General features: G+C 32.7%; 1 protein-coding gene across 3 annotated transcripts in view; it reads right to left on the reverse strand.

Moving 5' to 3' along the window:
* Positions 1 to 15,316, reverse strand: part of xirp2a (xin actin binding repeat containing 2a) — a 64,403-nt gene that overhangs the window by 12,938 nt on the left and 36,149 nt on the right. For 2 of the 3 annotated variants that reach the window (XM_056459562.1, XM_056459561.1), the window contains exons 3-4: positions 3,242 to 3,351; positions 1,516 to 1,650 (exon numbers count right to left, since the gene is read on the reverse strand). In XM_056459562.1, coding sequence (XP_056315537.1) covers positions 1,516 to 1,650; positions 3,242 to 3,351 — 245 coding nt within the window. Of the gene's footprint in view, positions 1 to 1,515; positions 1,651 to 3,241; positions 3,352 to 13,646; positions 13,781 to 15,316 lie in introns of those variants that run through there. The other variant, XM_056459564.1, reaches the window with a different exon arrangement.

Raw genomic sequence — 15,316 nt, forward strand, 5'->3', positions numbered from 1 at the left:
TGATCACGCCTTGATTTTTAATTATCTAATTAGGACAGTAAGGTCTGACTTTGTTTAGACACAAGTCATGTCACTTAACAGAAATAATGTACAGTATAGAATATAAAGTCATGGTGCAGTGGAAAAAGAATGAATATTGTGTATGACTCCTATGAGCTTGGAGGACTGCATCCATACATCTCTGCAATGACTCAAATAACTTATTACTAAAGTCATCTGGAATGGCAAAGAAAGTGTTCTTGCAGGACTCCCGGAGTTTATCAAGCTTCTTTGGATTCATCTTCAATGCCTCGTCCTTCATCTTACCCTAGACATGTTCATGTCTGGTGACTGGGCTGGCCAATCCTGGAGCACCTTGGCCTTCTTTGCTTTCAGGAACATTGATGTTGAGGCTGAAGCATGAGGAGCGCTATCCTGCTGAAGAGTTTGCCCTCTCCTGTGGTTTGTAATGTAATGGGCAGCACAAATGTCTTGATAACTCAGGCTGTTGCTGTTGCCATCCACTCTGCAGATCACATGTCCCCATACTGAATGTAACCCCAAATCATGATTTTTCCTTCACCAAACTTGACTGATTTCTGTGTGAATCTTAGGTCCATGTGGGTTCCAATAAGTCTTCTGCAGTATTTGTGATGATTGGGATGCAGTTCAACAGATGATTCATCTGAAAAATCTACCTTCAGCCACTTTTCCAAATGAACAACCAGAAGTCAAGTTATTATTTGTTGCTCTTACAAATGGGATCGAGGACAGGACTTCTGTCATTTATGTTTTAAAATTAACACTAGTGGTCAGTATGACGCCAACAGTTTTTGTTCCTTTTCACACTTATGATATTTAAAGGGACATATTATCGATTAATAAATAATTATTTATATGCAGTGCACAACACCAAATAAATACCCCAAAACAGCTTAACAATGTCAATGATTTGTAATTTAATATGCATGACCTTTCTATTTGCATTTAGACAACTTTTCAGACGAGGTCAGTTCACTCGGGTTCGAGTCTAGTGAACAACGATTCAATAAAAGTGGTAAAAGCAATGTAAAATCAAGGTAAAACTACATGGTTGCAGTAAACATTTCTGTTTGGTTTGCTATTGGTTGAGTTTAGGGAAGGGTTTAAGTCAGTGGTTCACTAGGTGATCAATGCGACAAGCCCCACCTATTCATGGAAATGTACAAGAAGGCAAAACATATCCCAAGGAATGTATTTTAGATTCGAAATTATATAGGCAGCGCCCTCTAGTGGATATGTAATTTAAAACAAGCAACAGAACGCACTTTAAACAACATATTTTACATTAAAAAAAAGCTGAGGCATATTTTTCCAATGAACACAGGCGTTTTATTCCATAGTAGCACTGTTCAGTGTTTTGCGACATTGTGGAATCAGCCAAGCGCTTACTACATACACAAGTATTACTTTTCAAATTTAGCAGCATACTGTATTTATCATCAGTGCTTAGAAATGCATTTTGTGTATTTGAGTGAGTGCTGTGGATGATTGTACCTGTCTCTGCTGGTAGTGGTACTGTGTAACAGTGCTTTGGGATGCAGAAGAGGAGCTTAACTCTTGGCTTTCAAACTGTTTCTTCACGCTGGCCAGTCCACCTGGCAGAGAGCACGGCTCAGAGCTGTCCATGACCTTAGGACACATATTAAAAATCATAAATGAACATATACTGTACATGTATGAGCTTACATAATAAAAAAGATCTGAGATATATTATTCTCCTCTAGAGGGCAATGTTGAAACAGAAGACGTGTCCTAAATGATGCACTTAGATGATATGTATTTGTTTCTAATCCAAATATAAAAAAATTGTTAAATCAAGTAGCATTTTCTAAGCACACAGAACACATTGTCTTGTTTTTATTTAAAACAAGCAAAGTAATCTTCCAATGCAGTAGGCAAAATAATATCATTTCAGATTATTGAGCTTGTTTAAGGAAAATTTCACTTAAGTTTGGCATATTATTTGATAAAGCAAGATACTGTAGTATGTTTGCTTGCCTATAAAATGCTTCTTGATTTGAGAATTTGGAGATATTTAGACTAGAAACCAGAAAAAAAGTAAGAAAAGCATTTTTTTTGCATGAAGTGTCCAATATTATTATACCCGTCAACCCTCCCGTTTTTCTTGGGATGCTCCTGTATTTTACAATTGTATCCCGCTATCATCCCGTAAAGGTATTGTCCTGTATTTCTTCTGTGTTTTCAATTTTTTTATGAAGGGTGGCAACAATAAACATAAAGAGCCGATCCTCCCTGTCTAAACATGTCAATCTGGGTGGGTTTTATTTTGAACACAACAAATGTTGTCTTGTCGAATGCTTTCATTTTAGATCTGAGCATTTTTAAAGTGACACCTCTGTTATTTATTTAATCAAATGAAAAATCTAATTGAGAGATTCGTTCGCTGCTCTTTTATCAGAATGTTTAAATTAGTGAAGAAAGGGTTAATGTGATTTTGATAACTTGATTCAATTTCTTTATAATAGCTAGTAGTTTTAATAGACTAAACTGTTTGCTAATTTATTTGGAGCTTTTTCTCATGTATGCTATTTATTCTATCCTTTTGTAAATAATAATGATAATAAAAAAACATATTACTGATTGTTTCAACTTTTTGTTAACAATAAAACAGCTCCAGATGGCCATATTTATTAATTTTGGGACTTTTTATTTTCACTTCCCAATGTTGATATGTATTAAACAAATGTAGAACCAAAACATAAACATGCATATTGTTCTTTACTGTACAAATCCTACACAATGTTATTTAGTAATCAGCAATCTCTCCACAATAATAGTGAATTTAAAGGAGATTTTCTAGACTTTAACTCTTTTAAAATAAATCACATATTTGTTACAACTTCCATAAGGACACCGTGTGCTAATTCTCCATCTCTGCCTTCTGCCTTTATTTAATGCAACCCAAATTCCCAAACGGGATCAATAAAGTTCAAATCAATTTAATGTTGGTTTCATCTATTATGTATTACAAAACCATTAAGAGCTGCATGCTCAAAGACTGAAAGGAGATATCATAGAATTGTAAATATTAAACAGCAACAGCAAGTCCCTAAATAATAATAATATAGAAAATATACAATCTTTGCCTAAATTCAGTGGATTAGTCAGTGGACTAGCATATGTATGTGTGTGTGTGTGTGTGTGCGTGTGCGTGTGCGTGTGTGTGTGTGTGTGTGTGTGTACTCATGCTGGTAAATACCACAGATGGGCTTCTCTCCTCTTTGGTAGCGGCAGCTTGATATAAGGCCAGTCTCTGTTTGAGAGGAACAGTCTCTCCGTCAGCGTGTGTTTCTCCTGCGCCGCCCGCAGCTGAAACGCACACACATATCATACACTGTTAATGCAAGACACCCCGTTTTGGGCTTTTTTGAGGCTTTTTTGAGGCTTTTTTAGTCTAAAGAAAACATCCATTAAAAAAAATTAAAGCATTTTTTTTTTCATTTGATGTCAATTACAATACATATTTATTTTCTCAAAATTCTTTTATTTCCTGAACTGAGCCACAAATCTTTACATCTGCAAAACTTGCATACACCAAACTTCAAAGTTTTTTTATTAAATTTTTTTATTATTATTATAACATTTTAACAGGACAAAAAATATACATGCCAGGGGGTAAGTATAAAACAAATACAAATATACAGAATATACATATGTAATAATCAATTAAATACATCGTAGAATTCACACATTTTTAAAGTGCGTAGGGCTTTCTTATTTAGAGAGTCTCTGATACACTACTATTTAAGCATAATTCGGTCATCAATACCTTAACATTCAGTTTCTTATTAGTAAATTTACATTTATGAATGTAAAATTTTGTTAGCAAAATAAGTAAATTAATGAAATAAAAACAATTTTCCTCTTGACTAGGGTACATATTAAAGCCAAAAAGTACATTTCCACAACAATGAGAGTTAGAACACTGAAATTTGTTATTTATAAATTTTTGCACCTCACCCCATAAGTGGACTGATTATGATGCACAGTATGTGTAAAGCAGTCTCCTCATATTCATTACAAAAAAATACAATTTACATCAATCCCACTTTTCATTTTTTGTAAATAATGTTTTGCTGTAGAAAATCTGTGGAGAAGTTTATAGGATATTTCTTTATTTTTATTTCTAACATGATATTTCTGTGGTAACAGCCACAGTTTTTCTTTAATAAAGGCATTCAATAAGATTGAATATAAGGTACAGTATTGATTTCTCTTTGGAAAAGGGTACACTTTATTATTACTACTGTATTATATTATTATTACTCTATTATTACTCTTGGTATTTATTGTAAAACAAGTTTTGCCAACATAAGATTCTTTACAGTTTTATTTGTGTCTGTATTCTGATGAAGTGATGAAAAGAGATACCCAATAAAGCTGTGACTTTAGTTTAAAAAAAAAGAAAAAGAAAGGGGTAGCCCAGACACCTCACAGCAAGAAGGTCACTGGTTCAAGCCTCGGCTGGGCCAGTTGGCATTTCTGTGTGGAGTTTGCATGTTCTCCCTTTGTTCGCATGGGTTTCCTCCGGGTGCTCCGGTTTCCCCCACAGTCCAAAGACATGCGCTATAGGTCAATTGGGTAGGCTAAATTGTCCATAGTGTATGTGGGTGAATGAGTGTGTGGATGTTTCCTAGTGATGGGTTACAGCTGGAAGGGCCTCCGCTGCGTAAAACATATACTGGATAAGTTGGCAGTTCATTCTGCTGTGGCGACCCCTGATTAATAAAGGGACTAAGCCGAAAAGAAAATGAATGAATGAAGATAAAGAGAAAAAAGAAATGTTTGTCACATAAATGTTCGCAAATTAGTGCATATTTAATTAAATAATGCCTCATTTGTAACTGGCAATCTTTTTGAAACTGAGATTTATACATCACCTGAAAGCTGTATAAATAAGCTTTTCATTAAAGGGATAGTTCACCCAAAAATGTATATTCTGTCATAATTTACTCACCTTTTTTACTTGTTTCAGACCTTTAGGAGTTCAAAGAAGATATTTTGAAGAAAACTGAAAACCTGTAACCATTGACTTCCATAGCATTTGTTTTTCCTGAAATGGATGTTTCAGGTTACAGATATTAAGCTTTCTTCAAAAATCATCTTTAAAGTGTTCAACAGAAAAAGTAACTCATAAGGGTTTGGAACCACTTGAGGATGAGTAAGTAGTGAGTGCATTTTCATTTAGAGAGGGACTATCCCTTTAATGTATGGACAATATTTGGCAACAGTTTGAAAATCTGCAATCCATAGGTTAAAAAAACCTAAATAATTAGAAACTTGGCCTTTAAAATGTCCAAATTTCAGTCTAAGCAATGCATGTTACTAATGAAAATAAGTTTTTATATTTATATTTATTTGTATATGTGTATTTTATTTGTATATTTGTATTTATATTTTATATTTATATATATTTTTAATTTTTTTAATGTATTTACGATAGAAAATGGACAAAAAGTCTTCATGGACGGTGATCTTTGCTTAATATTCTAATGATTTTCGGCATAAAAAAAAATCTATAGTTTTATATTGGCTATTGTTATTGTTAATAGCTAATATTGGCTTTGTTGTCCCTAGGTCACATATTTAAATATAACATTTTATAAAACTTGTAATTTAAATGCTTGCAATGCGTAATGCGGTCAGTCCACTGAGTAAAATCCTTGATAGCTACTGTATTAGTTAAACTTTACTCTGTTTACCTGCAGTGCAACAAACCTGAAAGCGTAACTGAAATAAATGCATTTCTTCACCCTGACTCACAGCTCATGACTGCTTCAGTGTTAGATTAGAGATTTCATCATCTGTCATTCTTTCAAGAGTAAATTTAGCCAGACAAAGTCCTCTTGACAACAGGGATGCATTGTGACATGTAATGCTGACTCTCTGTCTGTCTGTCTGTCTCTCGTCGATTGATGGCTCTTGTGACAAGTTGAGAAATGATGTCATAAAGTAAGCACACTGCTCTCATCAATCATTGTTTTCAAAGTTGGATCATCCAAGCATCATCACCAGCAGCTCTTACGCTTTTACACATTTAGTTATGACCACATACAACATAATGCAAGATTTTAAGCAGTAATCATTTATAATAGGTTGCTTTTATATTATTTATTGATTGATTGATTTTCATTTAAATTCATTCATTCATTAATTTTCCTTCAGCTTGGTCCCTTTATTTATCAGGGGTCGCCACAGCAAAATGAACCGCCAATTTATCCAGCATATGTTTTACACAGCGGATACCCTATCAGCTACAACCCATCACTGGGAAACCCCCATCATTCACACACATATAATACGGCCAATTTAGTTTATTCAATTGACCTATACTGCATGTGTTTGGACTGTGGAGGAAACCGGAGCACCCAGAGGAAACCCACACTAACACGGAGAGAACATGCAAACTCCACACAGAAATGCCAACTGACCCGGTCGAGGCTTGAACCAGCGACCTTCTTGTGAGGCGACAGTGCTTAATTTAAATGATTTATTATTAATTTAACAATATTGTTGAATTAAATCTTTAGAATATGTATATATGTAGCTTTCCCCCCACAATATTATGTTTATCATTATCATTTATCATATCTTTCAGCAAAATTATTATTTTTTATTGTTTTTAATCAATAACAGTTATTTATCTATGAATTAGAGATCATTTTTATTTATTAACACTAAATGAAATACTCAGCAGAACATAAAATTGAAATCTTTCTTTCAGAATTTATATTTTATAAACATATTTTAAAGAATTTATTCATTAAATAATTTCCTTTTAGCTTTTGTTTTGTACATTATATTATATTATATTATATTATATTATATTATATTATATTATATTATATTATATTATATCATATTATTCATTCATTTTTTCAGCTTAGTCCCTTTAATAATCTGGGGTCGCCACAGCAGAATGAACCGCTAACTTTTCCAGCATATGTTTTATGCAGCAGATGCCCTTCCAGCTGCAACCCATCACTGGGAGACATCCATACACGAGGAGGAACATGCAAGCCAACTGACCCAGCCGAGGCTCGAAGCAGCGACCTTCTTGGTGTGAAGTGAACATGTTACCCACTGCGCCACTGTGATGCCTATATTATATTATATTATATTATATTATATTATATTATATTATATTATATTATATTATATTATATTATATTATATTATATTATATTATATTATATTTTCTGTCAGTGACAGTATTAGAGTTTCTTTTGTAAACTTATATTTATTATTAAAATGCATATTTATCTGGATATCTGTTTTTAATTTAGCCAAAATTTTAATAACACTACTTTTATACTTTATTATAATAATAAAAATATCTATTTTAAGGTTAATTTGCAGTATTTGCATGTTTTAAATTCCATTTAAATATTTAAAAAATAGCTTTTAATTACCTCTTTAAATAATATCTAGCTTATCAGTATCAATCAGATTTATAATATTGATAATAATTAATATTAGCGGTTGACACAAGGCTGCGTTGTATCATGTTGTTTATATTAGCTCACAATACTGTAGCATGTATTATAAAAAATTAATTAGGAATAAAAATTCTAACTTAACACTATTATTATTATTATCATTATTATTGTTAGTACTATTAATATTATTATTATATCATGATGATTTAAAAAGTAATCTAAGTAACACTAGGTCACAATTCACAGTATTAACAAACCATTAACTAACACTACTAACTTAATAAACTACTAATTGGCTGTTTATTAATAATTAGTAAGATACTAGCATTGGATTAGAGATGCAGAATAAGATAACTTTTTAACTACTAATGAACCGTTAATATCTTATTAATAGGCAGGTAATAAGATAGTAGTTCATTGCTAGAATTTTAAGAGTTACCAAAATCTCCAGACATTCTAGGCAGACACATACTACTCTAGCTCTATCAATGGTTGTGCATTTAATATCCTTCGCTGACTGAATATTTCTAATCATATCTCGAGATATAAAGATACGAGCCATCAGAGGATGCGCTGCTGATTTCAGCCAGATCTTTACACCCACGCTGCCTTTCTTGCATCAGTAAAGCATGACCGTATCACCATGTGACCAAGACATGTTCCCTGAACCGTTAATTTTAGCAGAGCAGTTATTCAGAGCACGCCGGTGTAAAACAAGCCCAGCAGAGGGAGAGAAAGAGAGAGAGAGAGAAAGACAGATACAGAGAGAGAAAACAGGCTTTAGTTGAACAGAAACTCTACACCTGAGGCTATCTGACACTTTTCAAACACACTACAGACCCCGGGATGTGGAGACAGAGGGATCACGCATGCGTTTGTCATGCTGGTAGAGAAAGATGATGTTCGACATTCCCTAACACCGCAGGGGGTGTAGACTTTTGCACATTACCGTGGCGTGAAGTAGGACACAGTACTGAGAGCGATTAAAGAAGACTTATTTTAAACCAAGGCCCGTTAGGTTCAGATTTCAGAGATAGAAAAGCGGTAGAGGCTAGAGAGACTTCCTAAAATGCAAAGCTGTGGGACGCCGTCTGTCACTTGTCTCCAATTTGTTAAGACGTGCCAATAAAAATGATTGCAAAGTGAATTGGGTTTTCATTAAGCAAGTGTCATGCGATGAAAACCAACGTTATCTTACAGCAATTCATAACTTTTTGATTTATTGGCTAATATGAAATGGTACGATCTTATTCATACAATATAGTACGATTTGCTTATCTCCCAATAATGGTTGGGTTTTGGGGTGGGGTTTGGTGCCACACAAAAATTCGCACATTTTTGCACGACTGAACTCGAATTTGTGTGAGTTAGTCACTAAACTGACAAAATGTCAAATTATTTTGTTTCCTCGTGAGATCAGGCTGTCTAAAACTCATCCTTCCAAGAGAAGTCTTTTTAAAAGGTTCCTTATACACAAAAATATATATATTTTTACTGTTTATTTAAACTACTTGTTTAAAATGAGCTGAATCAACACAATTCTTCAGTTTTTTGGGGACAACTTAAATATTGTATGTTCAATCCACTTAAATTTGTAAAAACCCGCAAGTTTACTTGATCAATTTGTGTTGGGACAAGATGAAGTATTTGTGTGGGACCCAGCATCTTTTTACAATGCATATTCCTAGCAAAATTGTACAAGGAAACATACTGAACTCTCTCAAAAATACAAGCTGTCACTGAGCTGTCACATTTGTGTCTAACGGGTCCATGTTGATATATCAACTGTATTAATTAATACCTAAAAAGTACAAAAGTGTACCAGTAATATGTACTTGTGAGGAAACAATTTGGACCCTAGTTACATGAAAAAGTACCACCCCAGGGACAGCTCTCGTACCTTTTTTCTGAGAGTGTACACTCAAAAAATATAACGTGTTTTTTGTTTAAACAACTTATTTACATTGAGCTAAAACAACACAATTCTTGAGTTTTGTTTTGGGACAACTTAAATATTTTTTGTTCAATCAGCTTAAATTTGTAATAACTAATAAGTTAACTTAATTGCTTCATATTGTCCCAACTCAAATCGATTGTGTGGAACCTAGCATTTTTTACAGTGCACAGTTAAAGTCACAATTATTTTTTTTTTATTTTTCCCAAACGATGATTAACAGAGCAAGGGATTTTTTACAGTATGTCCTATAATGTTTTTTTCTTCTGGATAAAGTCTTATTCGTTTTATTTGGGCTACAATCAAAGCAGTTTTTAATTATTTTCAATATTATTAGCTCCCTTAAGCATTTTTTCCCCATTGCCTACAGATAAAACCATCATTAAACAATGACTTGCCTAATTACTCTAGCTTGCCTAATTAACCCAATTAACCTAGTTAAGCCTTAATTCATTCATTCATTTTCTTTTCAGCTTAGTCCCTTTATTAATCTGGGGTCGCCACAGCGGAATGATCCACCAACTTATCCAGCATATGTTTTTACGCAGCGGATGCCCTTCCAGCTGCAACCCATCACTGGGAAACATCCATACACACTCATACTCTACAAACAATTTTTTAGCTTACCCAATTCACCTGTACCGCATGTTTTTGGACTTGTGGGGGAAACCAGAGCACCCGGAGAAAATCACGTCAACACAGGGAGAACATGCAAACTCCACACAGAAATGCCAACTCACCCAGCCGAGGCTCGAACCAGTGACCTTCTCGCTGTGAAGCGATTGTGCTACCCACTGCGCACATCTAATTAACCTATTAAGCTTTTAAATGTATCTTGAAAAAAGATCTTGTAAAATATTATGTACTGTCATCATGGCAAAGATAAAAATAAATTAGTTATTCGAGATGAGTAATTAAAACTATTATGTTTAGAAATGTGTTGAAAAATTATTCTTTCGTTAAACAGAAATTGGGGAAAAATGTACAGGGGGTAATAATTCAGGAGAGCTAATAATTCTGACTTCAACTTCAAGTGCATCAGGCAGGCAATAATGGTGAAGCTAGTCTCCTATATAGTACTTGGAAGCTGCTACTAAATCATAGTGATTTCAAAATTTTCAGATGAACATACATTGTATCAACTTTTTTTGTGTTTGTAATGCAGTAGGGACTATTGCTGCATCATCATGACCAAATGCCAAGCTTGTACAAATGAATACTTATCCAAATATATTTAGATAATGATCATGAGACATTTACATGCGCCAGGAGACCTGTAATGAGGGAAAAAATCCCATTGCAGTTTGGCAAAATATCATCAGTGTAAAACTTTTTTGGTGAAATGTTTTCTCTCAAAGCGGACATGTTTTTATTAGACATATTTTCAATTAGCAATTTCAGTTTGCACAGTTGTGGTTGACTTCATTTTTCAAGTTGAATCAAATTAACCTTTTACAATGAATTACCAAATAGTTTTACCTTACATTTTAAGCTTCTACGCTAACTCTTGCTCTCCCACGTGCTCCAAAATCTACTTTGGGCTCAAGAGCTTTTGGTTATGAGGCTCACTATTCATGGAATACACTTCTTATGAAAGTTTACAATAGTTCAAGTCTTCGGGTTCATGCAGATGTTTAAGTAACTTGTTACAATGTCTGTTGTTGTGTTGATTTTATTGTACTGTCACTGTTTTATGACCAAGGTGTCAAAGAGTCCCATGAAAGATGCCTATAAATAAAGTGTATAATAATAATAATATAATATTAATATTAATAATAATAAGAAGAATAGTAATTTAACATAACATATGATCAATAAGTTCATATAATTTATTTACTGTGCTGTGTATAAAATTAACTTCTGTCAACTAATAGAAATGCACATTAGTGAAATTAGACTACTTTTTGTTATCGTGATGTCTTCCCAGATGGCACAGGACATCAATATGATGTCTAATTGGCGATGTACGTTGATGTCATGGGATGTTCCATTTTTTTGGAAATGAAAATCGAGTTGACTTCAGAATCCAACGGCGGGCTGATGTTAACGTCCATAGTAGGACAAATGTTGCACTTTGGTCCCTTTCCAATGCAATCTAAAATCAACCAAATATCAACGTCTAATGATGTTAGAACTTGACTTTGTTTGGATATGACGTCTATCACAAGTTGGATGTTGGTTGCCATACTTGATGAATAAATGTCAGTATTTGACAATATGATGTTGGTTTAAGATGTTGGCTTGAAATATTTTGGTCTCTTTTCAACACAAAACCTAAAATCAACCAAATATCAACGTAATTAGATGTCAAAATAACATTGTCCTTAGACATTTGCACCTAAATCTAACCTAATATTAACATCTTATGATGTTGTGTGTCTGCTGGGTTACTGCACTGGTTTCGGTTCACTATCAGTATACTTTCAGTGATCTGTGTGTTAATGACAGCTGAATATATGATTGATCTGTATGAGTGTGTGTGTGAGCATTATGTCAGTAGGCCTGTAATATTCTAGACTGTGCTCTATGGAATGCAGCAGTAGCTTACAGGCTAAATTCAGAAAGTCGTTCTTTAGGACTCTATTCTGAGACGCTCATGAAGAGAGACGATATATATATGCATATGACAGGAACTGCCTGACATCAGCCACAATGCATGTTAAGATAAAATTATTATTATATTTATTAATCTAAATCTAAATTATTTTTAATTCCGTTCAGTGGCAAGAAATTGTTCATATTTACAAATTGCTCAGAAATCATTCACAACTTATTAAAAATGAGCTAAAACAACACAATTCTTTAGTTTCTTGAGACAAATTAATTGTTTTATATTCAATCCACTTTAATTTATTGTTTGCAAGAAATTGTCCATATTCACAAATTGCTCAGAAATCATTAACAATTTGTTGAAAATGAGCTACAACAATTTATTAAATAAATAAAAATAAATATATATATAGAAATGAACATACAAAAGCAAAGTAAGTAAATGCAATGATTAAAACTGAAAATCCAGTTCAAACAATGAATCTAAACTGCAATAAAACACTGGCTGAAATCCAAAAGTCAAGAGTTCTTAAGAAATACCCAGCAAATAAACAGGAAAGTGTGTTTGTTTTATAGATAACAAAAGAACCCTTTTGTTACTTTCGGTCCTCATTAATATTCATTTTGTCCAACTCCATTATGATGTAACAGTACGCCATGTCTCTTCCTCATGCATTCTTAATGAAACGATGCATTCATTCTCTTTAAACCGGAAAATGTGTTACACTCACTAGTTTCAACTCAACCCAGTTTAACTTTTTCAGAGTCAACAAGTCATGGCAACATGTTTGTATGGTAATTTAGCATCAAAACAAGTTAACTGTGTTTTAACTTAATTATATAAGCCAGTTTAAAGTCATTTTAAGTAAGAATGATGTATAAAGTTAATTTGATTCAATATATAAAAAATCGGAGGGAACCCTTAATTTAGTTTTCATGAAACTGTTTTCACAACAATTTAACCATGTTTCAGCTTATTTTTTCAGTCATGCAAGCTGATTAAGTCAGTTTATTGTTATTTAAATTAGAATAACTTATAAAGTTAATTTGATTCAACTTAAAAATATTAAAGCCAACCATTAATTTTGAAGTCAATAACAATGTTTGAACATATTTTCAGCATGCAAGCTGATTAAGTCAGCTTTATGTTTAATTATTTAAGTTAGAATGATTTAGAAAGTTAATTTGATTCACTTGGCACCCATTTTTTACAGTGATATTAACCATGTTCCAGCTTTTTTATTAGTCATGCAAGTGAATAAGTCACTTTAATGTAATTTAAGTTAACTTTTTGACATTTTTACAACTATAAAATATTTTATCTTTTCTCAAAAACCAAACTTAGTCTCATCTTTGGTTGAATTTTCAGTAATGCATCTTTCAAATCAATCTCTACACTGTAAAAAAATCCTGGTTGCCTTAAAATATTAAGCTGAATCAAATTATTATAATGAGTCCATTGAACTTATATTATGTTAAACTGACTTAAAACAGCTAGCGTAACTTATAAAATTAAGTTAGAACATGATTAACTTAGTTTATCAAGTTACAATAAACTGAAAACATATGCTGTCATGAGTAATTGATCATATAATTTTTTAACAGTGTAGTTTCTAGTCTAGGCTATACGTTCTGTTGCAGTTCTGTTGAAGCGCACTCACCTACAGAGGCCCGACGTTTCCTCTACGCACCCTGAATTTACTCTAGCCTCCCCTGGACAATCCCGAGAGCCCTAGAAAGTGTGTGTTTTGGAGACCAGCTCCAGTCTAATGTGTGCTCGAGCTGTGAGTGATGGAGGGCAGGAACAGCTGCTTGTATTTCAGAGGCTCCAACCATCACCCTCCTCCTGATGGCCAGTCTGAGGCCTTTTTTTAGATGAGCTACTCAACATGCCCTTAACCTGAAGTCACTGAGAGACAGACAGACAGACAGACAGACAGACAGACAGGCTGAGGGGAAGAGACTCTCTGTCCCACAGATTTTAGGATCCATTCATACTTGGCTTTAATGAAATGATGGCAATAAACAGACCATAATTGTGTTTAAAGATATAAAATGGGTTATTTTGGTATTTATTCGCCCTCATGTCAGTCTTTTTTATACAGTGGCGGACTGTTAAATACAGTTGAAGTCAGAATTATTAGCCCCCCTGTTTATTTTTTCCCCCAATTTTCCCCAAAGATTTTTTTCAGCACATTTATAAACATAATAGTTTTAATAACTCATTTCTAATAACGGATTTATTTTATCTTTGCCATGATGACAGTAAATAATATTTGACTAGATATTTTTCAAGACACTTCTACACAGCTTAAAGTGACATTTAAAGGCTTAACTAGGTTAATTAGGTTAACTAGGCAGGCTAGGGTAATTAGCCAGGTTATTGTCTAACGATAGTTTGTTCTGTAGACAATCGAAAAAAAATAGCTCAAAGGGGCTAATAATTTTGACCTTAAAATGTTTTTTAAAAAATTTAAAACTGCTTTTATTCTAGCCGAAATAAAACAAATGACTTTCTCCAGAAGAAAAAATATTATTAAACATACTGTGAAAATTTTCTTGCTTTGTTAAACATAATTTGGGAAATGTATATATATATTTTTTTCTCTTTCAGAGGATATGTTTGTTTATAATTCTTACATTTAATTTATTTTATTTTGAGGGGATAGAGGGAAAATAAGAAAAATAAGACAATCTGTAATTTTTCCTATGTTGTATTGTATACAATGATGTATTTGTCTTGTTAAACACCAATTAAAAAAAAACATTTGGAAAAATATTAATAAAATTTATATTTAATATGAAATATTTAAAAAAGAAAAAAATTCGAAGGGGGGCCTAATAATTCTGACTTTAACTGTAGTTGGATAAATAACAGTTCATTTTATTATCATTGTGATACTAGTTTTATATGCCATTCAAATTGGAGTTAAAGCTTTTTGTTGTTTTTAATAATTTTTTTTTTAAGTAAAGTACATAGAAATTTTTTATGTTAAGTACGTTTTAAGCACATTTTAGACTTAGTAATTTATGGTATCATTTTGATAAATTTATTTTAGTTTATTGAACCAATTTCTTTTATTTATACCTTATGTTTTTGTTTTCATTTTGCCAGCCTTTTAGTAATTTATTTTTTGCCATTTTTTAACGTTCTTACATAAATTTACTTTTATTAATAACAATCATGGTATAATTATACATTTATTAAGTTACTTTTTATTATTATTCCCCATGTAAGAATCTTAATGATATTGTAGATGTATTTTAATTAAGTTATTTTAATATATCTTCTATTTCAGATTTTAGTCATTAATTTTCATTGCATTTCTTT

Source organism: Danio aesculapii, chromosome 6, assembly GCF_903798145.1.
Source record: "Danio aesculapii chromosome 6, fDanAes4.1, whole genome shotgun sequence".
In the NCBI taxonomy this organism is placed as follows: domain Eukaryota; kingdom Metazoa; phylum Chordata; class Actinopteri; order Cypriniformes; family Danionidae; genus Danio; species Danio aesculapii.